The sequence below is a fragment of the Grampus griseus genome (assembly GCF_964374135.1).
Source record: "Grampus griseus genome assembly, chromosome: 10".
Classification (NCBI taxonomy): Eukaryota; Metazoa; Chordata; class Mammalia; order Artiodactyla; family Delphinidae; genus Grampus; species Grampus griseus.
Window position 1 is genome coordinate 21560546 of NC_139004.1, and position 15280 is coordinate 21575825.

The 15280-nt window shown below is 43.4% G+C and overlaps 3 protein-coding genes across 3 annotated transcripts; 1 reads left to right on the forward strand and 2 right to left on the reverse strand.

Moving 5' to 3' along the window:
• Positions 1-2304: 2304 nt before the first annotated feature.
• Positions 2305-2715, reverse strand: LOC309827846 (histone H3.1; the record flags this gene model as incomplete). The annotated part of the gene is made up of 1 exon (XM_082662726.1): positions 2305-2715. One exon carries the CDS (start codon positions 2713-2715, stop codon positions 2305-2307), a length of 411 nt encoding a protein of 136 aa, XP_082518852.1.
• A 1105-nt stretch (positions 2716-3820) lies between these two features.
• On the reverse strand, positions 3821-4213 carry LOC309828097 (histone H2A type 1; the record flags this gene model as incomplete). The annotated part of the gene is made up of 1 exon (XM_082663179.1): positions 3821-4213. One exon carries the CDS (start codon positions 4211-4213, stop codon positions 3821-3823), a length of 393 nt encoding a protein of 130 aa, XP_082519305.1.
• Positions 4214-4527: 314 nt separating this feature from the next.
• On the forward strand, positions 4528-4908 carry H2BC17 (H2B clustered histone 17; the record flags this gene model as incomplete). Its single annotated transcript, XM_082663563.1, has 1 exon — positions 4528-4908. The coding sequence occupies one exon, from the start codon at positions 4528-4530 to the stop codon at positions 4906-4908; it is 381 nt and encodes a 126-aa protein (XP_082519689.1).
• Between the last annotated feature and the right edge of the window lie 10372 nt (positions 4909-15280).

Genomic DNA, 15280 nt, shown 5'->3' on the forward strand with positions numbered 1-15280 from the left:
AGAAGTGAAAAATCAAGCTGTCAGCAGAGGCTGCAGTTACATGAGGTTTGACTGGGCCTGAGATGGCTCACTCACACGGCTGTTGGTAGTTGCCCACTGACTGTTGGAGAATGCATCAGCTTCTTATCGTGCCGGCGTCTCCACAGGGCTGCCTGAATATCTTCTCAACATGGCGGCTGGGGCTCCCCCACCCCATCCCCAGCAAGTGACCTGAGAGAGAGCAAGCAGGAAACAAGCACCTTTTATGACTTAGTCTCCAAAGTACTTATTGTCACTTTGGCTTTATGCCACACCAGTCTCTAAATCCAGCTCACATTCAAGGGGAGAAGAATTAGATGCCTTTTTTTTTTTTCTTGGCCGCGCTGGGCGGCTTGCGGGATCTTATTTCCCCAACCAGGGATCGAACCCACACCCTCATCAGTGAAAGTGTGGACTCCTAATCGCTGGACCGCCAGGGAATTCCCTAGTTTCCATTTTTTGAAGGGAAGATTATCAAAGAATTTTTGGATATTTCCTAAAACCACCTTTTCTACAATCAAATTTAGGCGTCAAATAGAACATGTCCTCATTGACCCATAGTACACTTCTGAGATCTTAAGTTCAGATCTCAAAAGACTCCCAAATCCCAGCAGATGTCCTTGCTGAGGAGAACTTCTGCTTTTCCACTTAAAAGAAATCAGGCTTTTCTGCCCAGTTCTTTCTTTCTTTTTTTTTTTTTAAACGATTTCTCCTCCTTTATTTTCCTAGTCATTGGAGGCTTACCCAGATCTCATCCCCTTTCAGGGTTTGTTGAAAGAATCCCAAACAGATTTCCTGGCTTTGTCCTCCCAATACTTGGCTACCTTTAGAAAAGACAGACTTTTCTAGAGCTAGTGAAGGATTAATATGTGCCTCATCTAAACCTGGGGAGCTATTACCAAGTTCACATATGAAAAGACATGTGAAAATACTTTGGAAACTATAAAGCTTTATATAATTGTTGTCATCAGTATTATATCTACTCCCCATAGAATTCAAAAAGAATCTGTGATGAAATGTGTAATGCAGAAGGTGGGAAGCACTCAGCGACTGAGGCTATCTTGTGTCTACAAGGTTGCTTATCAGCAATACATTCATTCAACTAGAGTTTAATGAGCACCTGCCCGTGTCAGGCTTTTTCTATTCTGGAGAAACAACAGTGAACACGAAAAAATCTTTGGCCTTATATGTATATGGTGAGAAAAAAGGGGCAAAATTCGACTTTTAAAACAGGTTCACACAGAGTTGGGAGACTACGCTCCTGGAGCTAGTATTTCATACTTGTAAGTGTGACCTCATTTAAGGGATAAGGAGACACGGGGAAGTCCACACGTGGTGTGGGGGGTATTACTGTCCCAAACGGGCTCACTGTGGCTTCTGCCTCAGGGAAGTCACCAGATGTTGATGGCATGCACGGTACCTGTGGATTGCTCCTCGTGCACATCTGCATTAGGAGGCTCCTGAAAGCTATCAAATAAAAAAGTTAATTTGTTAATTTTACAGTATCAAATCTTGGAATGGGTGTGAAGGAGAGTAAACAGTTCAGAGCTTTATCCCGTAGGGTTACCAGGTGGTACTACTAAACAGCTAGAAATGCAATTCTCATGAGAACAAAAATGCTTAGTTTGAACACCCTGTAGCTTCAGCCAGATTCATTCTTTCCTTTTGGAGTTGTATAAAAGAAACTAAATTAGCACATTAGAAGTCTGCCCCCTATTGTTAGATCCCGGGCAAACCACCAACATTGTCTGGCTTAATCGAGGTGTACTCTGCCCCTCCTGGGACCCTGAATAGTTCAAATCAATAATTGATTAGGGCATGCAAAGTGCTTGTCCTTCCATGCACTGCCAATACATCACAGAACAGTCAGCCAGAACTCCGCACCCCGACTATATCCGAAGTGGGGGAGGGACTGGCTAGTATTTATGCTCTGAATCCCAGTTTACTTGGTTGAGTTCTTTTGTTGACTGATTCCTTCTAGTGAAATCTTTTTTTACTCAGGGTCCAGGTGACCTTATTGCTGGAGACACTGTTGCCCTTATAAGCTGCTGTTCAGCAAGTCCTTTTAGATAGCTAACAAAACGAACACGGCATGTGTAGCCTTGCCAAGTATTCTGTATACCCATTTTGCATGACAAGCATGTAGTTCCTGAAAGAAACCCTTCTCCCCCATTTTCTAAATACCCACCCTAGTATAACAGCTACTCTCAATGAGAACAGAAGTGGCTCTTAAAAGAGCCTTTGGAAAAAAAGCAAATGCGCCCAGGGCGGATTAGAAAGGACCGTTTATGCCCTCTCCCCACGGATGCGGCGCGCAAGCTGGATGTCCTTGGGCATAATAGTGACACGCTTAGCATGGATAGCACACAAGTTGGTGTCCTCGAAGAGACCCACCAGGTAGGCCTCGCACGCCTCCTGCAGCGCCATCACAGCCGAGCTCTGGAAGCGCAGGTCAGTCTTGAAGTCCTGCGCGATCTCGCGCACCAGGCGCTGGAACGGCAGCTTGCGGATCAGCAGCTCCGTGGACTTCTGGTAGCGGCGGATCTCGCGCAGGGCCACCGTGCCGGGCCGGTAGCGGTGCGGCTTCTTCACGCCGCCCGTGGCCGGCGCGCTCTTGCGGGCCGCCTTGGTAGCCAGCTGCTTACGTGGCGCCTTGCCGCCGGTGGACTTGCGAGCTGTCTGCTTGGTCCTAGCCATGCTTCTGTCCTAATGCCGCGAGAGAAGCAACTGAGCGCTTCCAGGACCAGACTTTATACAGATGATCCGATCCTGATTGGCCAGAACTTTGCGGGAGTAACCTGATTGGCTTTTAATTCAATCCTCATTTGGTTTTTACCGCCTCTGAAAAGTTTTGTTGTCCATACTATTTTGTGATTTCTATTTTCGCAGGAAAGAATTATGGTCGTACTCCATCCTGAGTTTATGGTTTTCGACCAAAATGTTAAGACTCCAGTAAAAAAGGAGTCTGGTTCAGAATTTGTGGAAGTCAGCGCCTAAACTGTCCTAAAAGAAATGCATTTTTTCATTGGAGACTTTTTTCCTTTTCAGATAATGTAGGGAGAAATTACAGCAAAATAATGTATTTGTTAGTCTCTCTAAATAGTAGTTACATTTCATAATTGCATCAGGATCTATTTTTAATGAGTGTACCAAGACCTAAAATAAAGTTTCAGAATAGACTCTGGCACACCGGCCTCCTGAACACAGAACTTTGCCTAGCGTGGTGTGGGGAAGGGGGAGCTTGATGTGTGCTTGACTAAATACTAGTAAATGACTGTGACTTCATTAATTGATTTTGATGCAATCAAATGGCTGATTGGACTTTAATATGTAAACTGTGTACTTAAGCAGGCCTGGAGTAATGATACATTTACATTGATCAGTGATTAGGTGTTTTCCTGTAAATAGGGGTAGCTCTGAAAGGAGCTTTCGAGTAGGGGCAGTTTTAGTTAACTAATGGACCATCGGGTTTTAACGATAAAGACCCAGAAACAAGACAAAATTGGTTTAATATTTAACATTTGCTGGAACAAATAATCACCGGAAATGTGTTCCTGGGGAGGGGACAATAAATGCGGCCGCTTTCATGGTTTTACAAGAGTAAACTGTAAACTAGTTTTTACCAGATGAGTTAACGCATGCTCGGTCAAATCAATAGGACTACATATTTCAACGTACAGTACTGTCAACTTAGCCAGGGATTCGTGATAGGTTTCAGGACAGTGTTCAGTTCTTCCACATAAGTTGTGGGTGGCTCTGAAAAGAGCCTTTGTTCTTAGAGATTGGAGTATTAATTCAGATCTTACTTGCCCTTGGCCTTGTGGTGGCTCTCAGTCTTCTTGGGCAGCAGCACGGCCTGGATATTGGGCAGGACGCCGCCCTGAGCGATGGTGACTTTGCCCAGCAGCTTGTTGAGCTCCTCGTCGTTACGGATGGCCAGCTGCAGGTGGCGCGGGATGATGCGCGTCTTCTTATTGTCGCGGGCCGCGTTGCCCGCCAGCTCCAGGATCTCGGCCGTCAGGTACTCCAGCACCGCGGCCAGATACACCGGCGCGCCGGCCCCGACCCGCTCGGCGTAGTTGCCTTTGCGGAGCAGGCGGTGCACTCGGCCTACGGGAAACTGGAGCCCGGCCCGCGAGGAGCGAGTCTTGGCCTTGGCGCGAGCTTTGCCGCCTTGCTTGCCACGTCCAGACATAGTGCAAAGCTTATGCACCTACACCAAAAAAGACTAAAGAGAAAGAAAAACCCACAACTTATAACCGCAGCTGCGCGCGAAAAAGAAGCTATTCCATTGGCCAGAGTTGCTGTCCCATTTTAAACAAGACAAATGCAGTTCCTAATAATGCGTGTTCTGATTGGACAATATTGAAATCACGTCATCACTAATATTCGCCAATCCGACGAAGAACTTTACTAAACCTTATTTGCATATGGATTTGTAAATAAAAAGGACTCGCCCGATTCACTATTCTCTCTTTACTTCTCGGGAATCTTGTCATTTTTTTCATCATGCCTGAGTCGGCTAAATCCGCCCCGGCTCCGAAGAAGGGGTCCAAGAAAGCGGTGACCAAGGCCCAGAAGAAAGATGGCAAGAAGCGCAAGCGCAGCCGCAAGGAGAGCTACTCTATCTACGTGTACAAAGTGCTGAAGCAGGTCCACCCGGACACCGGCATCTCGTCCAAGGCCATGGGCATCATGAACTCGTTTGTCAACGACATTTTCGAGCGCATCGCGGGTGAGTCGTCGCGCCTGGCGCATTACAACAAGCGTTCGACTATCACCTCCAGGGAGATCCAGACGGCCGTGCGCCTGCTGCTGCCCGGCGAGCTGGCCAAGCACGCCGTGTCCGAGGGCACTAAGGCCGTCACCAAGTACACCAGCTCCAAGTGAGCCAGCCCGCTGCCACACATGACCCAAAGGCTCTTTTCAGAGCCACCTACACTTTCAGAGAAATAGCTGGTGCACTTGCCTGTAGTCTAGTTTCTCTCGGGAGAGTAGGGGGTTGGTTTGGGAGCGGAAAACGGGGTAAAAACTTAAAAAGCCCTCCGTAAACATTCTAGTATACGCATTTATGCAGTGTCATGCAAATTTAGTGTGGATTCTTTGGCGTCCTTTGAAAAAGATTTTCAGTTTTGCCCTCAGCTGCAATAGCCAAAATTTCGCTTTTGTTTACACTTTTTCAACGCAAGGAACGCTCCCCGTCTCTGATTGGGCAGAAGCACTATTTGAAAAGCCCGCCGTGGGCTGCAATTGGCCAAATAGTCTGCCATCAGGGTTGTGCGTTTTGAAGAGATTTTCTCCAAAGTAAAAGGATGACTTGCTTTATCTGCGGAAATGCACCGGGCTCTGGAGCCAAGAGCCATAAAGCTGACAATTAACGGTACTGTGTTCTGCAGTCGGATCCTGGGCGAAATTAACCTCTCGGTGTCTATCTCTCATCCACTACAGAATGGGTACGGTAACATTAGACCTGCCTATCCTACGGAGATCTTAGGGTGAGTTGAAGTGATTTATGTGAAAGTGCAACGGGAATATTAAAGGTCAGGGACGTTCCTTAAGGAGAAAAGTTTGAACAAGGAACCCAGCAATTCGGGAAAGCCGCGTTCTTCCAATGTTTAATCGATGTGCCGGAAGGAGATATGCCAGGACTCGCTAGGCTGGGGGAGTAGTTATCTGGCAGTGACTTTAGAGTCCGCGATTTAAAATCCCGCGATAGAAGTCAGAGAACTCAGTATTTAAGAGAAGGGCGTACTTACTTAACGCATGGGCTAACTAGGAATATTAGGGAATGGAGTCTCAAGGCATGATCGAAAGTCCTTCAATTCCCCCCTCCCCTGCACCTTTCAACAATGCCTAAATTCTTTTTTTTTGCAGTTGGAAGCATTAACATTTTCCTCTACCCTGTCATCCCCTCTCACCAGTAAATGACTGCTATTGTAAATCTTTTTTTCCCCCATTAACAGCAAAATAAGCCCCTACTACCACATCCCCCCTCCAGGCTGTAACATTTCCTCTCTTTCCCTATTGTCACTTTCCTTAAAGTTGTAGGTATAGATCCTATGTCAGACGAACAGTCTTGTCCCTGTCACAGACAACAAGCCTCCAGCAATTCATGCCGACAGGTCAATGGGTCTGCAAAATATACGGGTTTGTCATTCACTCCTCTAAGATGAGATTCTTTTTCCAGTCCCTGCGCCCCTGTCATTAGGTCTTGGGAGTTGGCGACAAAACCCACCGACAAGCTACCCTACTTGGTGGAGAGCAGTCCCCTAATTTCATCCTGAACTCATCAGCATCATATTCATCCCCTCTTTCTATTATTTGCTTTTTCCGAGATTTTTTTCTTCCACTGTTAAGAGATCAGAGGGATAATTACCTTCAGAGTGGGTGAAATAAGAAGTATTGCCCTCTTCTGCCATCTTGTGGCAAGAAAACAGAAGGACCGATCCAAGGCGTCGTGTTTTCCAGATCCAGCTGAAATGCTTCCTAACTTCAACTTTTTACTAACAGTGAGTTAGGATGAGTAGAGTGATCATTTCTGTCTCCCTTTAACCGCCGGATTTGTTAGTCACTTCAAGAGTCACTTGTGCGCATGTGAGAGAGGGAGAGAGGTATTGTTTTGTGCTCTGGTCAGAGCTGTGGAAATAAAAAGGAATAAAATTTTAAAAAAGAAATCAAAATATTATGCACCCTAAAATAAATAAAAAATAATAGGGTCCTGCTCACCCTAGTTCTGGTCCTCAAAGTAATAAATACTTGAATGTTTTCTGTAAACCTAAACACCTGACAGAACAATGATACCCTGATTTTTGCTAGACTGCTCTTTGAAGATGTGTCAGGACTTGTCAGGATAATAATTACCATGTGAGTTGCAATTTTTCCACCATGAACAGGCCAACGTGCACGTGGTTACCTCAGTCATTTTGCAGCTCCCCCCTCCAACACACACCATTTTAAATACTTGTGTGTGTGTGTGTTTTCCTCAAAGTCTGACTCTTGACCTCTTTGCAGGTAGACTTTTTTTTTCCTTTCCAAACGTTTCTGTCTCTTAGTCCTGCTTTGACAGTTTCTACTGCCTAAGTCCAAACAAACATCCTATTAAAATGCTTGTATTAGTTTGCTAGCACTGCCACAACAAAATACCACACACTGGGTGTCTTAAACAACAAAAATTTATTTTCTCACAGTTCTAGAGGCTAGAAGTCCAAGGTTAAGGTGTCGGCAGGACTGGTTTCCCTCCTTGGCTTGCAGCTGGCTGTCTTGCTGTGTCCTCACATACTCTTTTTTCTGTGTGTCTGCACCCCTGGAGTCTTTTCCTTTTCTTATAAAGATACCAGGGCTTTCGGATTAGGACCCTACCCTAATGATCTCATTTAACTTTAATTACCTCTTTAAAGGCCCTATCTCCAAATATAGTTACTTTGGGGTTAGGGCTCAAAACAAAGGAATTTTGAGGGAACACGATTGAGTCCATTTTGGCATTTAGGCCATTTTTTCCATGCTTTGATCCCAACTTTCTATTCCAAATTGTCTTTCATAAAATGTTTACATTTAGCTTTAACTGCAGCTAAAGAGACAGTTGTGATATACCCTAAACCAGAGGTTAAAAGTCAAATGCTCATGGGGGCCTAGCAGATAAAAGCAAAACTGGCTACAAGGTGCTCTTTGCTATTTTTCTTGAAGTACAAAGACTTCTGACACTGTATTTCACCTTCCCAGTTTTAGTAGCATATTTCACTGTTCTCTTAATACTACCCTACGAACAACCACAGCACAAGGATGTTGATAAATGCCAACTCACACTTGGAAACTAAGGGGACCAGTGGGAACTGCAGAAAACTGAAGGCTGCAGAGCCTATACACTATGATTTCACTTGACTGTTGCCTCGTGGGGCTGCAGGCTCAGGGTCAGTGAGTCTTTCAATTTTTTCAAGAGGATTTGCATTTTAATAAGGAATACTTCAAATTTTCCAAATTGGCAATTGTCAACAAAAAAATTAATCGGTCAATCTAAGAAAGAAATGGAAACTTTTATTCAAGCCAAATTGCGGCTGATAACCCAGGAACAGTCTCTCAGAAAGTTCTGAGAGACTGTTCCACCCGTTAAAGATCAAAGCACAGTTAAGTTTTTGAGACTGAGACCTGTACATACAATGACGTGTTATTGACAGTTTACACAATCCAGATCTATGCCTACAAATCAAGTAGTGGGTCAGGGCCATCATGGCCCCTTATGAGATTACGACGGAAGGTTATCTCCTAAGGAATAGTGACCCTGATGAGATTAATAAGGAATGTTATCTCCTAGCGAGATCTGGTTAATACAGATGTACAACACACACTAAAGGGGAGGGAGGAGGCCCAAATAGGCAAAGAAAAATTTTATGTTTAAAATTTTCTTGTCTTGCCATAAAATATGAATTTTATTTCATCACAACTAATAAAAAATGTATAATAGTGTGGACTAAACAAAAAATACCTGAAAGCTTCCTGAAAACCTTAATCCCACAGCTGGAGAACTCTGGACATTAACAGAGATTTCTGTGTCCATGTCAAGCTGTCCAGAATACTGTCCATACCACCAAAACCCAGATCAAATGCCTGGATCTCCCTATCCTCCTAAATCCTCAACTGAAAAGAATCTGTTTCGCACCTGGCAGCTCTAGACAGAGCAGGTCACACACACAGCAGGCATTCAACAGCTTTTTTTTTTTTTTTTTTTGGCAATTTAAGTAAATGGATAAAAAAGTGAACTAAACAAATAATAAAAAATTTTCAGCTCCCTACCAACAATGAGGTAAAAGTGGTGAAAGTTGTTTGGAGTAGTTTATTGTAGACTAAATAGTTAATAAATAAACTTATTCTTTTCTAATTATGTTATATTTGTCTTACTGTGATGTATTCTCCTCTACCTACTTTTCTTTGTTCCTTTCAAATTTTTCTCCTTTTTTTAATTTTTTTATTTTTTTTAGTAACTGTTCTTATTTCTCCTGTCTTACAATGAATAAAATGAAAGGGGAAGGTAGAGGCGGTAAGGATCTTAACGGAAGCTCCACCTCTTCCCTTCCTGGTTCCACTGCCTTCTGCAAATGGCCCACCCTTGTTCCCTGAACCCAGCTTGCCCCTCTCTCTCCTTTAGCTCCTTGTTTCCTCTATTTACATGAGGCACAGACTCAAATTCTGTTGAAATCAGCTCTCTAGTGAATCACTGATTTCTTTTAATATTTTTTTACTTTATTTCCACGCATATGGGAGAAGTAGGAAAAACCAATTGTCTTCTTCTGATTAACAAATATCACAAAGATAAAGATCTTGAGGAAAAAAGGAGCTGCCAATTAGCAGCTTATTACTAGGGCAAGACATTTTCTTTGCGAAAGACAATCACTTACAGACTTACAATTTAAATGTTACTTCGTAGTAACATGGGTCATAGTAACAATCTCTGAGGTCAATGTCTTTGAACATCATCAGAAATAGCCATTTTAGGAAGCCCTACAGGATCTGTTCCTCTCTCCAGCACTAAAAACTGTCTGTGTTTTAAAGGCTAGATCCTGGAATTCCACTGGTCAGTATAGCAATAAAAGCAGGCCTGAGAATGAAAACTTGGCATCGGAGAAGTAAAAGGGGAAAGGAAGATTATTAACAGAATGTGTATGAGTTGTCAGAATAAGTTACCAAACTTGGAAGTGTGTGAATGGGATCTGTGGACAAAAATTGTCACCTGCCATATCAGTAAACGAAGGATTTTACCGCAGCCATCAAGCCATCAGCCACTGCCACGCACTGACTGTGCACCCTGAGGGGCTTCAGGATGGAGAAAAGCAGGATACTGGCCCTAGGTAGTTAAGATACATATCAAAGGAACGATTTCAATGAGCCCAGACTCTTGCATCTTCCCACACATAAAAACGCGCTAAATTCATTAACTTGTGATGTCTGGTTTTCTTTAATTAGCAGTGATATTTTGATGCTAGACCACCCGTGTTTGTTTGAACTCCTATATATCTTGGCTACTCCCTTACCTGTTCACAGCAGTCCCTCAAAGCTATCTGAGAGGCTGCAACCTGGGCTTAAGTCCTCAGCAGGTCCACGGAATAAAACATAATTCTCAACGTTTAGGTTGTGCATTTTTTTTCAGTCGACAGCTCCCAGGGAGTCCTTTCAGTGGTGCCCGGTGGGGTGGGGCCACGTGGCTGAGCCTCCAGGATTATATGATCTATGGAGGTGTGCATCTTTGATTGCCTTTGAGTGATTAGGCTATTTTACAACTCAGAGATAGAATGTAAGTTGTAGATAATTAATAAAATGCAAATGATTCCAGGTATGGGTGTGGACAGGAAGGAGGGGGACAAAGGTAAACTGGTCCCAGTCCCATTTTCTTCCTCCAAACCTTACTGAATAGACACTCAACTCTCAGCCAGCAGATTATTGCCTCACACAAGCAGTTTCTAGGCCTCTCTAGGAAATTCTGAGATTTGGAAATCTCTATAGTCGGCATCCAAAGCTATGAAGTGAAGACTGTAATTGAAGAATAACACTTTGTGGAATCAGAAGGCTTGGGTTTTATCCACCACCCAGCCCTGCTGCCACTGCTATCACATTCTGTGTAATTTACTGGACGGTCTCATCTTCCTGGTCTGTTCCTGAACTAAAAGTGATCTCTGAAGTCTCTCTTCCAGCAGAAATAATCTGTTTCTAAAAATAAGTCTCCTTCTTCCAGGTCACTTGAAGCTACTGCTAACAAATGTAACAGATGACAAACTTTGTTTCAATCACGCAAAATGCTTTTTGTGGGAGATGTGCTATACACAGAGAGTGTGCTTGGAGGCCCGGCCCCACAATAAAATGACTATTGTGAAATAAAATTCACGTTTTATGTCAAGACAAGAAAAATTTAAACATAAAAAATTTTCTCTGCCGTTTGGGCTACGCTCCCCGCACCCCCGCCCCCACCTCCCTCCCCCTCCCCCTCCCCCCTCCACTGTGCATTGTGTGTCTGCATGATGCATCCACCAAACCACTCCCATCAGCAGAAATACTGGCCTCAACCGTAAAGAACAACATTCTTCTATCACCAACAAGACAACTCCTTAAAAGAAAACCTTCCTTCTTGATCTTGTAAGGAGCCATGATAACCCACAACTTTGTACTTGCAGATCTGAATTGTGTAAACTGTCAATAATACGTCGTTTGATGTACAGCCCTCTGTCTCAAAAAACTTATATAACTGTGTTTTGACTTCTAATGGGCGGAACAGTTCTTGGAGGTTTCTGAGAGGCTGTTCCCTGGTTATAAGCCTCAATTTGGCTTGAAGAAAGTTTTCCATTTCTTTCTGAGATCGGCTGATTTAATTTTTCGTCGACACTATCATAATAGAGCTCTTCTCTTTTCATTTTTATGCATGTCAATAAGAAATTCTAGGTAAGCATGAATTTGCCACTGTGAGAAGATGCTCAGTCTATGGTTACAATATCCAAGAACCGACTGAAAATTTATTTCTTAAATAGAACCCAGAAGAAAATAGTGAATAATGTTTCATCTTTCTGGGCAATTTTTTCCTTTTGATTAATCACATGTTCCTCTGGTGATCTGTGAGATTAGAAAGCTTGTTACTGAAACACCTCAGATGGAAATTGTGTCTGCCATGGGCATCCATGTAAGCAAGACTGAAAATGAAATGAGATCTCGCCTGGTACCTAAAGTGATTCTTTACTGTGATAGGATTTTCATGTGGAAAAAACTTTAAATACAAAAAAAAAAAAAAATTAAATATAGTTGATAAAAAAACTTTAATGACTGGATTTCTAAAACCTCTATCGCCAGGTTCATAAAGACGTTGCCTTCACTTTAGAACCAACTGAAAATCAAATATGGCCCTTTGGCCTCTCAGTCCAGACATTCATGTAGACATTAGGTATACTCATATGTTTAGTTATAGATTATTACATAGAAATAGACTTACTGTCAATGGTATCATAAAGGAAAGCCTTTTATGTGGGCACTTTGTCAATGCTTTTGAAAATAAGCATTGTGTTATTTAAATGAAAACTGTAATATGAGTTGTTCTCAGGCTCCTTGCAAATAAAAATTATTCATTAAAAAAAAAAAAGGAATGGGAGATATGCACATCGAATTCATAGTAGAGTTGCCCTGAGAAAGGGGATATTAGGACTGGGTTTGCAGCTGAAGAGTACTTCAATTTTATGTTGTTGTTGTTTTCCTTAAATATAAAAGAAATTTGTAGTTTATATACCATAATGTTAAGTAGTAGATAGATTCTGTGTGGTAATTTTTGTACTCTTTTGTACTTTTTTAGAAGGTGAAAGAAGAAGGTGAAGAATAACGAAGAATAGTCATCTTTGGTGTATTAGAAATCGTAGCTTTTAACGTATTTAACAAACGAGCAACGCCCAAGATGTGACAGGCCATGTTGTAGATACTACAGGAACCACAGGGGGACTAAATACTGAATGAATAAATAAAATATACTATATATTACATAGTGATAAGTGCTAAGGAGGAAAACAGAGTAGGGGGGAGAGATTGTTGAAAACTGTCATTTTAAATAAACCCCAGCTCCCTTTAACCAAATCTCTGAAACTGAAATCAGCTATATATGGTTCTTTTTAACTCTAAATTTAAATTCTCTTTTACAATACAGTAGTAGGTAAAGATGGGCACCTTTCAGCGGATGGATGAATATTAATTCTCTGCTCCCTGAGATGGGGCACCTGACATTAGAGACTTTCTGATTTGTGAATTATTTTCGTCACAAAATTTTCTTGGGATAAAAATCTACCCCTGAATTACCCACATTTTCATGAGGTACAGAAAGAAGGGAAACAGGGTTGCTAAGACTACGGTACCTCGTTCCCCCCCCCCCCAACCCCGAAAAAAAAAAAAGAAGCACCTAGCAGAGGATGGTTTCGATCCATCGACCTCTGGGTTATGGGCCCAGCACGCTTCCGCTGCGCCACTCTGCTGGACGCGGCGGCTACGGTTCGCAGTAATTCCTTTATTATATTTTTATTTAAAGAGAGCTGTTTTTATAAGTTGGAAAAAGTTTTCTTTCCATCAGAGCCCATTCGCTGGCTTTACTCATGCTTCAAACAGAAGAATGAATCCAGAGCAGATTGACTCCATATATTCTGAACACAGAAAATTGGATGTTTCTTTTAGGAAAACAGCCCGTCTCCAGCCAGCCTGCCCCTTTCACCTTGCAGAAGTGACTCCGGGTCTTATGGTCACAAAATATACGAGTAGGTCAAAATTCGAATGTATAAAGTATCCGAGTTCAAAACGAGAGCATTTTGAAAATTGGAAGGATTTTTTGAAAACAAAAGGCTCTCTGCATTGGCCGGGAATCGAACCCGGGCCTCCCGCGTGGCAGGCGAGAATTCTACCACTGAACCACCAATGCCTACACGCCAGCTTCCTGCACACTTTCCACATGGCTTTTACCTGTTATTTTTACTGCTACATTGAAACAACCCGAATTTTCTTGCCGAAAAAAATGTTTAGTTTTTTGCTCTTACTGACTAGAAACTTGTAATGTTCCTTCTTTTCAGGAAACCCTCCCTTCCACTGCAAGCTCAGAGCGTCCCCCTGCGACACCGGAGGCTGGCCCGGGTGTGGGCGGCCCGGTCTCGGGCGCGTCTCAGCGGCCGGTAGCCGCCCCCGCCACGATTCTAGCCCCTGGGTCGCGGGCGTGGGGAGCAAAAGGAGGAAGAAGGGGAGGAACGAGAGGGAAGGGGAAGGAGCCTAGTGCTGTTCCCCTCTGGTCACCCCAAAGGGTAGGCTGTGGGAGATTTAGGAATTCTGTGGGTTTGTTTGCCTTATGCTTCGGTTGCCATGGTTATGGAGGTGGCACTAGAAACTCCTTCCAGTCGAATAAAGAACAAAGGTCTTATTAAAGGGTAATTTTCCCCAAAAATATACAATCGTGACTCTCATACAAGTATAAAAATGAACCCCTTTGAAAAGATTTTATTTAACTCACTAACGAGGTAACTGGTGAGGTGTTACTACAATTCAAAGGAGAATTCGAAGAATGGAGGCCATTTATAGATCAGGAATATTGAAATTAAAGTGTAAATAGGGCCCAAACTGGCTTTTACACGGTTAGGGATTGGTGGGGAGGGTGGACTAGGGAGGGAGAAAATGTCCCACCAGTAGACAATTAATTTGCCTGTCTATAGACAGGAGTTATTTTCTATTGCTATCATATCTACAATCTACAGAATTGTAAAATAGCTCTCACAGAATCAGATGACACAAAAGGGTGTGCTATAATTTTCCTTTGAAGCACAAATTTCCCTGACAGTCCCTTTCTTTCTCAGGAAAATTCTGCAGACTCAGCACTGACAGAAGGGCTAAACTCACAAATTAAACACCGTTTAAAAGCTCACCATAGCTCAAAGCCAAGGGCGCTGGTCTGCTGTTTCTGACCATCTCCCCTTAAAGTCTAGGGTGGGGGATTCTTAACAGGTGGGTTCACAGATCCTTGTAAGAACGGATGAAAGATCTGGATAAACTCCTTAGAAACCTGTACACATACACACATTTGCATTCGAGTTCAGGTTTGGGGCCTAGGATAACAGTTCGTGATCCAGTAGTTCCAGGGTCTCTGCTCTCCCTCTTTTAACCTGGAAAGTGGCCTTCATTAAGTACCATCCTCTCCATACTTCTCATTCATTCATTCCTGCCATCACCCACTTCAGGAACTGCAGCCTCTCTTTTATGAAGGCCCCACTCGGGGGCTCAGCGTAGTTTAGGGGTGGGATGGATGGGAGCTAATGTATAACTAGGTGTAGATTAACCTACATTCCTTAAAATCATGCCCAATGCCCTACATGCCTGCCTTACCCCCACCTACACACACGTTGTAAGATTAGGCCACCCAAGATGGCTGTTCTCTTGCTCTCTGTACCTTCATCCCCTGCTCGACCAGTGCCTGCTTCCCTACACCCTACTCACCTGACTGACCTTCCCTCTTAATCATACATCCTAATCAGTAAATACCTATGTACTTGCCCCGGCCCCATCTAGTGACTGTTCTAATCTTTAGATCGGAACTATCTCCACTATGATAGCTTATCAAAGGAGCGGTGAGGGGCACGGCCCTCTGGTTTCCCTGGCAACCGATGAGCCAATCGGATGTCAATTCCCCCCATAACCTGTAACCTCCCTCTTCCCCTGGGAGCGAAGACTATTGGCCTGTCCTGCCTGCCATCTGCCGCTGGCGTGTCGCACCAGGACCTTG